This window comes from Lepus europaeus, chromosome 1, assembly GCF_033115175.1.
Source record: "Lepus europaeus isolate LE1 chromosome 1, mLepTim1.pri, whole genome shotgun sequence".
Lineage (NCBI taxonomy): Eukaryota > Metazoa > Chordata > Mammalia > Lagomorpha > Leporidae > Lepus > Lepus europaeus.
Window position 1 is genome coordinate 43,599,352 of NC_084827.1, and position 14,642 is coordinate 43,613,993.

The 14,642-nt window shown below is 45.8% G+C and overlaps 1 protein-coding gene across 3 annotated transcripts in view; it reads right to left on the minus strand.

The window, feature by feature from the left end:
• Positions 1–341: 341 nt before the first annotated feature.
• The window catches only part of NAPEPLD (N-acyl phosphatidylethanolamine phospholipase D), a 39,823-nt gene continuing 25,522 nt past the window's right edge, over positions 342–14,642 (minus strand). For all 3 annotated transcript variants that reach the window (XM_062212724.1, XM_062212638.1, XM_062212815.1), the window contains exons 3-5: positions 10,908–11,554; positions 7,327–7,441; positions 342–2,367 (exon numbers count right to left, since the gene is read on the minus strand). In XM_062212724.1, the coding sequence (XP_062068708.1) occupies positions 2,239–2,367; positions 7,327–7,441; positions 10,908–11,554 (891 nt within the window). In that variant the 3' untranslated portion in view covers positions 342–2,238. The remainder of the gene's footprint in view (positions 2,368–7,326; positions 7,442–10,907; positions 11,555–14,642) is intronic.

Below are 14,642 nucleotides of genomic sequence, written 5' to 3' on the forward strand. Positions count from 1 at the left end.
GAGGAGACCTAGAAAAATGAGGGCAGGACTGATTAAATGGACCTAGAACACAATTCTGAGTGCTTAGAGAGCCTCAGATAAATAATACCTGAAAGTAGAAAATTAATGCCAAGGCCATTCATGGAGAAGAAATCCTTGAGCAAGATATGCTTGGCTTGCTTTGTAGAGCAGAGGTACGATGAGTTTTCAGTTCAGTGTGCAGCAACAAGAGAGCCGACTACAATAATGTTGACTAGCCTTTGGACAATATGCCCCAAAGCTAAGCATCGTAAACCGAACACCTGGATTCACCTCTACTAGGAATGAAACAGTTGTACTTATTTGTTTTTTTTTTTCCTGATGTTTATTTTATGGGGAAATCTTTTGTGCTTTAGTGCCCACAAATCACATACATCCACGTGCATTATATATACACACATTGCAAACACATTTCCCCTCGAATGTTTCAAACCTTTGTAGACAAAAATAATTAGTTTTGATAAAGACCATTTATATTTATTTTGGCTATTACTCTCCGGGTTTACAAAATGAGTGGGGTAAAGCTGTTACTCTTCAATGTTAATGTCCTAAGATCTGTGGTAATATCTGCAACAGGAACAATAGACAATCAAAGCATTAGTCTACTTTTAGCTTTCAAATATATTTATCAGTAAATTAGGCAGTGATATATTAAGAAGTTATTTTCTCCCTTATATTTCTAAAGTGCTTTTTAAAAATCACTTTATTGTTTATTCTACACATTTTTTGGAGGTAGGTCAGGGTCATCCTCATGTTGCACAGGAGGAGACCGAGGCACAGTGAGCACAGTGACTTGTTTCAGGTAATGCAGAACATGGACAATGAAATGGAAGTCGGACTAACATTCGTACTTACTGGCTAACAAGTGGCATGCGCATGTACGTGCAAGGAAATCAAATTACAGAGCACTGTCTGGGTAGCGTGTAATGTAGAAAACTTAATTAGATTACTTTGTGTGAATAAAGTTTATTTCACTGAGCCTATGGATCAGAAGCATAGAATGGGCCTCCAAGAGTCTCTGATCCGGTCCCCTCCCTAGAGAAGGTTCTGAGAAATCTCAGGAGTTAGGACTGAAACTTGGGTCAGCTGACTCCCAGAATCACCATCCTTTTATGCCACTGGTGGTATTCCACACTGGCTTAATAAAAGCTACAAAGGTACTTAGAATTCATGTAATACAAAAATATATAAGACATTTGAATCATGGAAAACAAAATATTTATAAATCTTATTGATATATTTAGAGTTAAGTGTTAGAGTTAGCACTAACGGATCAGCAAAACAAGTGTATGTAGAGAAAATAAAATTTAATTCAAAGGTGATGGTCTATTAACATTTAAGATCTGCATCTATCTCTATAAAATATTGCAGTGTAGCTGTATTTGTGCTTAGCAGAAGCCCTGACTTTTAGGTTAAAAATAGAAAATTTCCTAAATTATGTACTTATAACCACTCTTTCCCTTTCTCTGCCCAAATCAGAGGGCTTTTGATTTAGTGATTGTAGGCATGCAATAGAATATACTGCTCCCCCCTCTTTAAAAACGTTAAGTTCATGGTGGTCATGGCTTCACAAGAATGTGAATTTGCTTCATGCCAAAGAACTGTATACTGAATAATGGGGACAGTGACAAAATTTGCTATACACACATATAAACATATATGTTTCACCACGATAAAAATATCATCTTTAAAAATGGCAACTGAGCCCAAGCTCCTGTTTTTATGCTTAACAAAATAAGCCATTTAATATTTAGCATATAAGCAAATCTTGATAGAGCAAGGACAGCTACATTTACAAGCAAGTGGGAATCAGTTTTATCATTTACTATAATATAAATATAAGGAAGATATTTGTAGGGGTAGGCCCCTGAAAACCCTAGGGAGGCAGGCAACTTGATTCACTTTATCAAAGACCTCAAAAGACAGAAAAATGAATGTTTTATCAGTTTTTCATGACAAATTTCTGCAATGCTGACATCACTTTATACCATCCATAGCCAATTCATTATTTAAGTGCCCTGCCCCTGGCCTGCTGTAGTTTATATGAACTCGTCATCACATGCGTAAGCGAGTTGTTACACAAGACATAAAACACAAACTTGCAGAAGGTGTTGCCAAAGATTTAAAAAAGCATAATATTCATAAACTTCTTAGTTTTTTCCATTGTTTTGCAAACTTATACAGATGATGCCTTTCCCTTTCAAAGTTCTCTGCTTATATTTATTCAACGTTTTCTTCATCAGTATTTAAGTATCTTGATTCTCCATGCTTCAAGACAAAAAAATCTTCACACTTAAGTCCGTATCTTTCCAGAGCTTCACTCAGTTTCACTGGCGGGTCTAAGTAATGCTAGAAAGGGGCAGAGAGAAGAAAAAGGAGACATTAACAATACTTTCATGGGGGGTTATTTCAAATAAATAAGCCTAAAATAACTAAGAGCTCTGTATGTAAAACAATGACCTTTCTTTTAAACGAAACATCAGCAACTGAGTTCATCGTGTTTTCCCATAGTTAGAAACACTGACTGTTGATAGAAATACTGTTGTTGCATGGAAATCAAGCATCCATACACTATGTACATCACCTGTGGTTCCATCCTAGCCTGAACACCTTGACACTGCGTTACTTCTGATCACTATCTGACTCCTTGAAATTCCAATCTAGGTGGAATTAACACCAAAGATGCTATTAAAGGAAGTGAATGTTACCGACATTTTTGAAGGACGGAGAAATCTAAGAAGACACATGTATGTGTGTAAGCAATGCTGGAGCAAATGTTTTGGGGTAGAAACCATAGCCAAAACAGACACCGTAGTCTACAGAATGGAAGAGGTCCTGCGAGTACAGACACGACAGGTGACGCTTCTCTATTTCCCTTTACTTTCTCTTTCCACAGCTCAAGAAAAAGACAGCAATGGCAGTTTCCAGAGTGGTGTCATCCACTCCAATGTCTTCCAAGTCAGTTGAGACAACTTGAACGTGGAGTAAAAGACTTCTTCATAAAGAAGTTGAAAAATATAAATCAGTAGTTGTTTCTCTTTTGGTCTAAATCTTTGCTGTGTTTCGGACTTTTTCCTAGTTTCAATTAGAAAAGCCGTAAAAAGTGGAAGTGAAAGCATCAAGCTGTGTCTGATCTGATCGTAGGAGAGCAGCAGTCTGCCCCTCCCCTTCGTGCAACAAGCATCCCCTGAGCACCCAGAGTGTGCCGGGCTAGGGAACCAAATGAAAACCCTTGCCTTCACAGAGCTTCCATTGTGACACAGAGATCAACAAGAAAGAAGAAAACAAATAACAAGGAAACAGATAAGATCTGAGTGGCTGATGTGTTCTGGGGAGGGGTAGGAGAGAGAGTGAGGGGTGCAGGAGATGGAGATCCAGTTTTAAATGCAACACTCAGAAGTCTCCAGGGACAGAGCACTGATAAAGCAGATAGCACAGGGCTTTGTGGGCAGCTGTGGGAGCTGAAGCTTTGCCTCTGGGTACGATGGGAAGTTGTCAAGTGGCTGGCAGAGGGCTGTCATGATCCACTTCCAGTGGTAAAGGTCACTGCTCTCCAGTGTGGAGAGCAGGCTGAAAGGGGCGAATTCTGCATATAATCTGAAGGTTGAGCTGCTGAGGCCGGGGGTAGAGACGGGATCTGGATGGAGGCTATGAGAGAAAGAGAAGCCCAGGCTTTAGTCTGAGTACAAGGAAGGAGGGCTGCCATTTACTGAGATGTGAGAGAAACAAGTAGGAGGGGAGATTAGGAGGTGTAGTCTCAGACTTCCGTTCTAGTACCTACGTGCCCATGCCATGTTAGTCGGATGTGTAAGTGTAGATTATAGTGGGAAAACATCTGAGCTAGGGCGGTGCAGTGGACAGGTGGTACCAAAGCCACATGGCTGGATGACAGCTTCATGGGGGGAACCAGGTAGAGGAAAGAGGAGGCACTCCAAAGGCACTCAGTGTTCAGAGGAAACAGCCAAAACAGGACCGCCAGTGACGCACAGGGGAAAACAGGGAGAGTTTCCTGGGGTTTCGAATGCGCTGGCTTGGTACAGTTATTTGTCACACATACAGGTGTTTTCCCCTCAGCTCACGTACCGGCTTACGGCTACATTTGGAGGGTCAAGGATGCCTTTCAACTGACTGCTGCCCAAGTACCTCGGTTACTCAGTATTGCTGAAGTGAACCACTTAGTAACCAATATCTGTTAACAGGAATCTACTTGTATACACATTAAAATATCACTAGCATGTCACTAAATAATTTCCTAAGTCAGTAAGTTTCCCTTGTAAAATGATTTTAGAGGCTTCAAATGCATGAAATTCTTTCCCATTGCCAAAACAACTCCTTTTGTTAAATTCTTTCCTCTTCCACTCTTTACACATCTGGGCCAATAATACACATACCAGTCACCCTACACTGATCATGTCTTGCCCAAGCTGTAATTCGTGTGTGGAGAGTGACGTGCGGATTTAGATGTTGTAGGTTGAAAGTAGACTCTCTTTCATCTCCTCAGATTCAGCCAGATCTACTGTGTTTCTTCAAAGGTCACTGACTCTGGAAGTGGGCAAGAGAGACTTCCACCTGACTGGTAACTGGTCTGAGCACGGAGAAAAAAATGCCCCACAGCTATGCGGCCAAACAACCACATACAAACCAACACAGGAGATCAGAGATCAGCAAGAGGGCAAAGCAGAAGAGTCGCCAACACTCTGGATCCATTAATGGCCAGGCAACCAGGTACCTAAAGGGGGTTTTATGATCCACTAGAATACCATCCAAATAAAAGACAGAGCTGGATCCTCTAACAAGTTAATTCATGAGGCCAGCATTGTGGCAGAGAGGACTAAACAACTGCCTGTGACACTGGCATCCCAGTGTCATTAGCACAGCCCTGCTAATGTGCCTGGGAAAGCAGCCGAAAATGTAGCCATGTGGGGCGTGAACCAGCAGATGGAAGATCCAACCATCTCTCTCTCTCTCTTTCAAATAAATAAAAGCAAATTAAAATATAAAAAGAGTTAACTTATATATCTTGTAATGCTTAAAATCTATTTCTGTCAAAACTACTGATATAAATTCTGGTGCTTAAATATAACATCTAGGATACCCACTCATCATGCACCAGATATATCAGATGTTGCTATACAAACAGTAATTCAGGGTTGCCAAGTTATGAACATTCTTATCCTGCCCATATTACAGTGAGCAGCGCTTATAACTGTTTATATGCAAATAGCTTTAAAGAGTCTAGAATGATAAGCTAAGCATCCTCTCTGAAAATTCCATCTACCTTACAATTTAACAAACTCATGCTGTCTGACTTGTTCAAGTATATGTCAAAACAGTGAACGAATTCTAAATTGTTGAAGGCTAAATGAGGTTTTATTACATGTCTCATTTAGAAGTAAAGATAACATGAATGATTAATAACCAGAATAATTCTTGAAGGCCAAATAACAGTAATTTTGAATGACTAAAGTTTTGCCCCTCTCCTCATTCTCCCCATCTCAATAAAAGATGACAACTAGCCAGCGCCGCAGTTCACTAGGCTAATCCTCCGCCTGTGGCGCCAGCACCCTGGGTTCTGGTTCCGGTTGTGGCGCCAGATTCTGTCCCGGTTGCTCCTCTTCCAGTCCAGCTCTCTGCTGTGGCCCGGGAAGGCAGTGGAGAATGGCCCAAGTGCTTGGGCCCTGTACCCGCATGGGAGACCAGGAAGAAGCACCTGGCTCCTGGCTTCGGATCAGCGCAGCGCGCCAGCCATAGCAGCCATTTGGGGGGTGAACCAATGGAAGGAAGACCTTTCTCTCTGTCTCTCTCTCTCTCTCACTGTCTAACTCTGCCTGTCAAAAAAAAAAAATTAAAAATTAAAAAATAAAATATGACAACTGACTACCCCATTATGCAGGTTAAAAATCTAGAAGTATCCTTGATCACTTTCTTTGTACAGGTTTAATAAAATAGTATTACTTCACCCAACACTGATATATATTATATATTTATATATAAATGGGACTTTCTCTCTCTCTCTCTCTCTCTCTTTCTCTCTCTCTCTCTCTCTCTCTCACACACACACACACACACAGATATGAAAGAAGGAATCACCACCCAATACAGTCTAAGCTTCCCCTGTCCCAGTACACACATTCACATTTATATTCCCATTCATCCTCCATTGCATCCCATGGTTATTCACTCATTCCTTCATTCACTCACTCATTCATGAGTTGTACTCCATCCTCTACCAACAGAGCTAAGAACTGTGACAGCACACTGCTGAGGTGAGCAATGGGAAATAATTTTGAAACAAGCTGCATCTTACTTGGGGGAGAAGCCAAGCCAGAAACGGGACAGGTGGAACTCCTCAAATAGCAAGAAAACGCTAGGTTCCTAGAGAGGCCCTGGAATGTGAAAGATGCCATAGAAAGCAAAGTGGGAAAAGTCATATTCCAACCACGTCTTTCAAAACTGTGCTTACGGCTGGCCCTGGATCCAGCCCAGGAGAGAAGGCTGTAGCCTACCTTACGCAGGATCCCAGAACCCAGGCTAGCAGCAGAGTTCTAGGCGTCAGCTCCCTTAGGGAACAATCAGCTCTACTGTCTTCACCTAGGACTAGAGCCTCATGAATAGCAATGTCTGGTCCACAGTAGACACCGGATCAGTGTTTACTGGGTGAATAACACATCTCTAGAAAGTTCCACACTGCCCAGCCTTCCTTCTCCAGGCCCTCCTCATCGTCCACCCTCCTGCTGAACTGACTCCTCGCCATGCCCCACGCCTGCTGCCTCGGAGCACCTGCTCTGCCCCCCCCTCCCCCCGGTGGCAGCGCCTTCCTCCAGGCCTTCACAGGGCCAGGTTCAGGCACCACTCTTCCCGTGAGGCCTGCCCCATCCCTCCTGGGGGAAACAGTCCCTAACTCTGAGACCGACCAGCTGTGCCGCACTACAGCACCTCCCCTTCCAACACCCATCTCACATGTGCGCCTCCCATCACCCACCAGAACCAAAGCCTCCTTGCAGGGGAAGACAGGATGGCTCCCTGTCCTACCTCCGGGACTACACACACACGCTTGGTTATGGAAACTCATGCTTTGTTAACTCTAAAGAAATCAGCCCAGAAAGAGGACGGTTTCTCCCTCTGCAGGTATGGATGTCGTGACTAACCGGGGCGACGTACCAGCCTCACGCACGCAGGGACTGTGATGACTGTGCAGGGTCCGAAGCCCCGTGCAGCCTCGGAAAACACAGCTGGGGACAGGGACGCCTGAGCCCTCCCATGGCTCGTGCACGTCCCCGATGCCCTGCTTCTCGCCAGCAGACTCACCTCATTGGCTAAGGCAAAGGTTCCCCAGTGAATGGCCACAGATTTCTTGGTCTGAACGTCCATGTGAATCCTCACCGCCTCTTCAGGGTCCACGTGCTGGTATCTCATAAACCACCTGGCGGGACACAGCAGTCATTAATTCTGGCCTACGGAAGCAATGACGATGGCTTCCTCTCTCCAGCCTTTAAGATTCTGCACAGGATGACGGGAAATGCCAGCCGCTCAGCGTGGTGATTTGGCGCTCCCTTCCTGATTCCTTAGTTGGATCATTAATCAGCCACACCTAAGAATGCAGGCTGGGTGGCCAAGACCCAGCAGCGGTGCCTTCCCCACGCTCCAGCTGCTGAACTCAACCCGACTCAGCCAGGGAGCGCTTCATAAGGACTGCCACCCTGCCTGCGCTCTCCCCCATCATCCTGACTTGTCCCAGGTGAGTCCAGTGCACAGCCACTGAACCTCGGGGACCAACACAGGCAATGGGGGGTGGGGGGGGGAGGCAACTGGGAGAGGGGTGTGTGGCAGAGCTAGGAACCAGGATGGTAGAAAGCAGACAAAAAGATGCCAGACAGGAACAGTCACAATAGGTGCAGAAACCATTTTCTTTAAGTCCACTTTTCTACCAAGAAAACACACACCTGCACACTCACACGACAGTCTTTTACAATAAATAAGCCTCAAGCCTAATTCCTGTCTGAACAGTAACATTTTGTTTTCTGTGTATTTTGATTTTAGATTTACCATGAAAATATGCTGATGACTTCATATTAGATATTTTGTAATCCTGGGTTTGAATCAAAGAAACTGAATAATGGAGAAAGAACTAGGAACCCAGTGTCCGATTGTAAAAGAACCTGAATGTCCTGTGGACATAACATCTTTGGAACTTGCGACGGTGACAAGCAAACAAAACTTCTCTGGGGCTAGCGCTGTGGTGTAGTAAGTTAAGCCTCCACCTGCAGTGCCAGCATCCCATATGGTCGCCAGCTTGAGTCCCGGCTGCTCCACTTCCAATCCAGCTCTCTGCTGTGGCCTAGGAAAGCAGTGGAGGATGGCCCAAGTCCTTGGGCCCCTGCAACCATATGGGAGACCAGGAAGAAGCTCCTAGCTACTGGCTTTGAGTTGGCCCAGCTTCGGCTATTGCAGCCATTTGGGGAGCAAACCAGCGGATGGAAGACCTTTCTCTCTGTCATAATGCTGCCTCTCAAATAAATAAATAAATCTTAAAAAAATAACATCATACAAAATGTAAAGATCAGAAGGGAAAAAAATTCCAATTGCTATTTTATTTAAACACCATGAAGCTGATGGTGAGGTGTTTGACTTGGCGAGCACAGAGAGGACTAACAGGATTAGAGACACTGCAGTTATGCAGGAGGGCTGCCCAGGGCCACGGGCTCAGGAGGCAATAGGCTCGGCCACTCGTGCAGTCCCTGGATTCCCTTTCGAAACTCCTTCAGATTCTCTGAGCTTCTAGTTCCTTGACTGTGAAATCCAGATTCCCATCTACCTTGTAAGAGTATCATGGGATTAGACAAGCCAAAGTTAGTGAGAGCTTCGAGCAAGCACCTACCCTGTAGAATTCTCCCAGAAAAGAGCTGACAAAACCAACACTTTAAGGAAAAGAATTTTTTTATCTGTGACAGGAAGGGAAAAATATGCCGTGCACAAGTAAGCTCTGTGCTTTCCAAGTGACCAGGCTGGAGCAGGAAAATCCACGCAGTCTTCGTGTAATTTACATCCCACTCAAGCGGCTCTGCTCCACGTGGCAGCGGATGGGGACCCAGGCCAGGGGCTTCCCCACTCCAGAGAACACACAGCGGAGTGCATGCCTCCGCAAAGGCCCCACACTGGTTAGTTACTGTCAGGAGCTGCTGAGCCCTAGGGGAGCCCAAAACACCAGGTTACAGCAGCATCCCAGGACCGCTCAGAGCTCAGCACAAGATGAAAATGGCTTTTTGGTGTTTCTGCTGGTTTTTTGGTTTTTTTGTTGTTGTTGTTGTCGTTGTTTTTTTTTTTTTTTCAAAATCCTACTCCAAATTGAAGGGATAGACATATTCCTCTCTATCCTTATGTCCATCTGAAATGAAATTAAAGTTCTTACTGAGGTGTAACAACGAAAATAGGAAATTTAACTGACTTGGATAGACTCCCTGGAGACAAGAGACACCTTCCTGGCATATTAACTGCAAGTTGCCAATGCTGTAATCGCCTTGGGCCCACAGAGCGCACTCCCGTGTGGCAGAATGGATAACCTGATTTCTACACTTGCTAGGACTCACTGGGGAAGTGGGTGAGTCCGTCGCAGAGGCCACCGTTAGGAAGTCTCACCTCCTTCCAACATAGAAAGAATTCCGCAGCCACGCAGGCAGGGAGGGGGCGGGAGGTCAGCTGCGCAGTCTGGTGGCAGGCATCCCATCACTACAAACCCGTGTGCCAATACATACTGCTACCATTTGCCTCATTACAAATAAGATGTTCCACTATATTCAGAAAAGATAGTAAGGCCAATACCATATGCGACTGATCTGTCACAGTTCTGAAAAACACGGGTGGATTGGTGTTTCCAGAAGTCTCCTCGGAGGAGTTACTGAAGTGGAAAAGTGAAATTCAAGCACTAATATTGACTTACAATAACTTTAATCGTTTTCAGGAGCCACAAAAAAAGAGGGGATACAACATCTGGTTCCCCACATAAGGAAACTAAAAAAAAAAAAAACATAAAAGGGGAAAACAAGCACTAATAAAGATAGGAGGGAAATGTGTTCAGTGAAATTTTAAAATTAACAAGTTTAACAAAATCAGCTGGAAACAAAAGATCACATTCATCCGTGAACTAGAGAAATACTCGTTTTTCTGCTTTTACGACTAAGGAAAAAGCATTTGTATCTCTCTCTGTGCGTGTGCTTTAGAACAAAATAAAATATTTTTAAAAATTATCCCATACTGTCAGTGCTTTACACACACTCAAGCGTTGACTGCGACCTCAGGTCTCTGAAATCACTTGTCTTTTCCCCAGACGGTATCCAGGAAACAGACAGGGGCAGGGGGCCCTTCAGCGGCGCCGAAGTCCAGCCCTGGCAGAGCGCGGAGTCACCCCACCAAGCCATGGCCGGATGCACTTCCGGGGCTGACGGAACCAGACCCTGGCAGGGGACTAACGCTGCAGACCGACTTCTAGCTTTTTCTCTCTGCTACACACAGGAGAGCTGCTAAGCCAGGGCACTGGAGCCTTCCAGTCACAGAGCGAAAAGTGTGCAACCCAAAGTAGAAGGAAGACCAGAGCGAGGTGCGATTTCCGGTTTAACCGCAGTTGGACGAGCACCTGGACTTCCGGTGAGGCTCAGCCATTCGTCACACTTCGGTCCTCTTTTTTTTTTCCTGGTAACGTTTCTACTTGTCAATTAAAAGTTTTTAACTTGAATTCTTAAAACCTTTAAAAACTCCCTGTATCGGACCCCCTAGCCCCCAGCCAGTGTGGCCACTCAACCGCCAATCACACCGCCTCAGGTCAAGGTCAGAAGCGCTCCTCCCAGGGTCAGTGAGCTCGCGGGCAGGATCGGTTTCTCCGCAAGCCTTCTTACCTTGGCTCGTAAGCCCCGATGGGAATGGCTGCAAGGTCAAAAGGCCCGAACCTTTTTCCGATCTCCTCGAAGGCGCGGCAGTAACCAGTGTCTCCGGCAAAGAAAAAGCGGCTCCAGGGCCCCAGGACAGACCAGCTGCCCCACAGAACCTTGTTTTCGTCCAGCAGGGTCCTCTTGCACCAGTGCTGGGAAGGCGTGAAGACAAAGGTGACGTCGTCGTGGCCGGGGACACAGTTCTCCTCCCACCAGTCCAGCTCGATCACGTTCTCACAGCCGCATTTCTGCATCCAGTCCAGGAGCCCCAGCGGCACAAACCACCTCAGCTCGTTGCCGAACCGCTCGTTGAGGGCCGCCACGGAACCGTAGTCCAGGTGGTCGTAGTGGTTGTGGCTGATGAGGACCGCGTCGATCGGGGGGAGTTCGGCGATGGTGCATGGGGGCCGCCGGAACCGCTTGGGACCCACGTACTGCGACGGGGACGCGCGGGAGCTGAAGATGGGGTCCGTGAGAAAGATGAGGTTGTCCATTTCCACCAGCAGCGTGGCATGGCCCAGCCACGTGACCCTCAAACCAGCTTCCCTCACTCCGGCAGCTTCGGGCTCATCCACAAAATATGGCTTGAGCACTGGGAGCTCTTTGTCAAGTTCCTGTGTGTGTGTATATATATGCATATATATATAATATAAATTATACATATATATAGGACAAAAAGCAGTCAGGGAAAAGAATAAAAATTATATCAGAACATTGTGGCCTACATTACAGCACCCAGGAAGGGCTATTTTGGGAGAGTTGGAGTCATTCAGTAAACAAGCTATTTTTGCCTTTCTCCTGAAAATGCATACGTCTTCCTGAATCTGATTTAACAACAACACAGTATATTCTCAGTCTCAAAGGCAATAGGCAAAGGAAAATTAAATTGAAAATGTTGCGTACTGCTAAGTTCATTAATGTTTTTAAAGGCTCTCTCCTGTAGTCGCCAGAAGCTCACTGGCCTAGATGCAGCCATTTTGCACTCAGCTGGGGTATTTGCTGCTGCAGATGGCCTCAGGAGCAGGCCCTGGAAAGAGTCAAGAAAACTGATGATCTTTATTTGCCGCTCTGAGATCTCAGATCGGAATCTTTCTGAGTGCATACAGTTCAAAGTGCAGCACCACAACTGTCTCTGGGTACATCAGGCATAAACCATTCTCGTCACTCCTTGCCCTTAACATTTTCTACCACTGCTCACACCCAGTGATGACTGCCTGTAAGAAGTTGACTATGTTGGGGAGAAGCAGATCTAAGCAATAACCACAACAAATTGTGGTGAGTCTTATTCCTCTAGCTATTCTACTTTGTTGTTAAATTTATTTATTCATTCATTTGAAAGGCACAATGACAGAGACAGAAGGAGAAAGAGAGAGACAGCTTCCATCTGCTGGTTCACTCTGCAGATGGCCACAAGGGCTGAGGCTGGTCATAGAATTCCATCCAGATATCCCACGTAGGTGGCAGGGGCCCAGGGACTTGGCCATCTCTGCTGCCTTCCCAGGAGCATTAGCAGGAAGATGGACGGCAAGTACAGCAGCCGGGACTCTAACTGGTGCTCCCTCATGGGATGCCAATGTCACGAGCAGGAGCTTCATCTGCTGCGCTACACTACCAGCCCTGGCTATTCAAAGTTTTATATTAACTGAGATCAATAAAAAAACTAAGTTTGGGGGTCACAGGCTCCTATAAAGCTGCTTTTACTGAACTGGGCCTGATGTCCACGCTGCTCAGTAACACCAAAGCCTCTTAAGCGGACCGATGCTGTGGTACAACAGGTTAAGCCTCTGTTGGCAACACCAGCATCCCATGTGGGTGCCAGTTGGTGTCCTGACTGTTCCACCTCTGATCCAGCTCCCTGCTAATGCACCTCAGAAAGTAATGGAAGATGGCCAGGTGCTCGAGTCCCTGCCACCTATGTGGAAGACCCAGATAAAGCTCCTGGCTTCAGCCACTGTGGCCATCTGGGGAGTGAACCAGTGGATGGAAGATCTCTGTCTGTCTCTCTAACTATGCCTTTCAAATAAGTAAGTCTTAAAACACAACCAAAAAGGTCTCTTGTGGGAGCTGCCTCAAGACCTGCTGATGACTTGGTACTACTTCCACTGCCCACTTACCCCACCAACAGTCCTCTCAATTCTCAGTAACAGGGATACTCTGCTGCTCCCGAGCAACTGTCACTCACCAGGAGACTGAACAGATCATGCCCCGCCCCTCTTTGCCTTGACTTTGGGGGTCCAGAGTGGAAAGCAGAGGTCACCCCAGCAATGTGCAGGGCATGGTAGAATGTATTTTGGGACTAAATTTACTCTTACCTTGATTTTTCTACCCTAATTTTATTTATTTGAAAGGCAGAGTTACAGAGAGGCAGGAACAGAGGCAGAGAGAGAGACAGAGACAAAGACAGAGACAGAGAAGTCTTCATCCACTGGTTCGACTCCCCAAATGGCTGCAACAGCCGGAGCTGTGCCAGTCCAAAGCCAGGAGCCTGGAACTTCTTCCAGGTCTCCCATGCAGGTGCAGGAGCCCAAGGACTTGGGCCATGCTCCACTACTTTCCTAGGCCACAGCAGGGAGCTGGATCAGAAGTGGAGCAGCTGGGACTTGAACTGGCATCCATATAGGATGCCGGCACTGCAGGTGGCAGCTTTACCCACTACGCCATAGCACTAGCCCCCTTGTGTGTGTGTGTATGTGTGTGTATACTTTTATAAGTCACTGCAAGTCAATTTTGAAGAGGGTTTGATATGTATAACTAAATAAAATATGAGATGCACTATAGCCTAATAATGCATAGAAAAGGAAGACAGGCATTTCATATTGGGGAAACCTCCCAAGCAAAGGCACAGAGCCAAATGGGAACGTGGTGTCTGGGCAGGGAACAAATGAAATTAATTAAAGGATCAGAACACCGTAAGAACTCTGAGAGCCCTGCCCCACCCCAAGAGAGTGGGGAAACATATTTTTTTAAAGATTTCAGTTATTTATTTAAAGGTCAGATTTACAGAGAGAGGGGGAAAGACAGAGGGAGAGAGAGAGAGAGAGAGAGAGAAATCTTCCATCTGCTGGTTCATTCCCCAAGTGGTCACAACAGCCTGGTCTAGGCTAAAGCCAAGAGCTTCATCTAGGTCTCCCACATGGGTGCAAGGGCCCAACTTGGGCCATCCTCCACTGCTTTTCCAGGCACATTAGTAGAGAGATCTGGATCATAAGTGGAGCAGCTGGGACTCGAACCAGCAACCACATGGGATACCTGCATCACACGTAGCACCTTTACCGCTACATCACAATGCCAGGCCTTGGGAAGCATCTTCTTACACAAGTGTATGCACAAAGACTGACCCGATTTATGTTCAGATGAAAGGACTCTGGAGTCCACATGTTGACCTGCAGGCAATCACAACCATTGCCATACTACAAAGAGATGAGGATCTGAACAAAGGAGACACAGAGGGGGAGACACTGGTAAAGGAAAACTGAGAGATCACTTGGAGAAGCTAAACAGAAAGAAGACCATGGAGGGGAAGAGCAACAGAGGCAGAGGATAACCAAGCCTTAATTTGTTTATCTGGAAAATGGGTATAGTAATTATACCTACACTCCATTGCTGTGAAGACTGGCTTAGGAGTGGTAGTCTCCAAGCATTCAAAAAGATTGGGGTCTGCATTTTAGTGCATGAGTTAAGCCATTAGCTGCACTGTGGGCA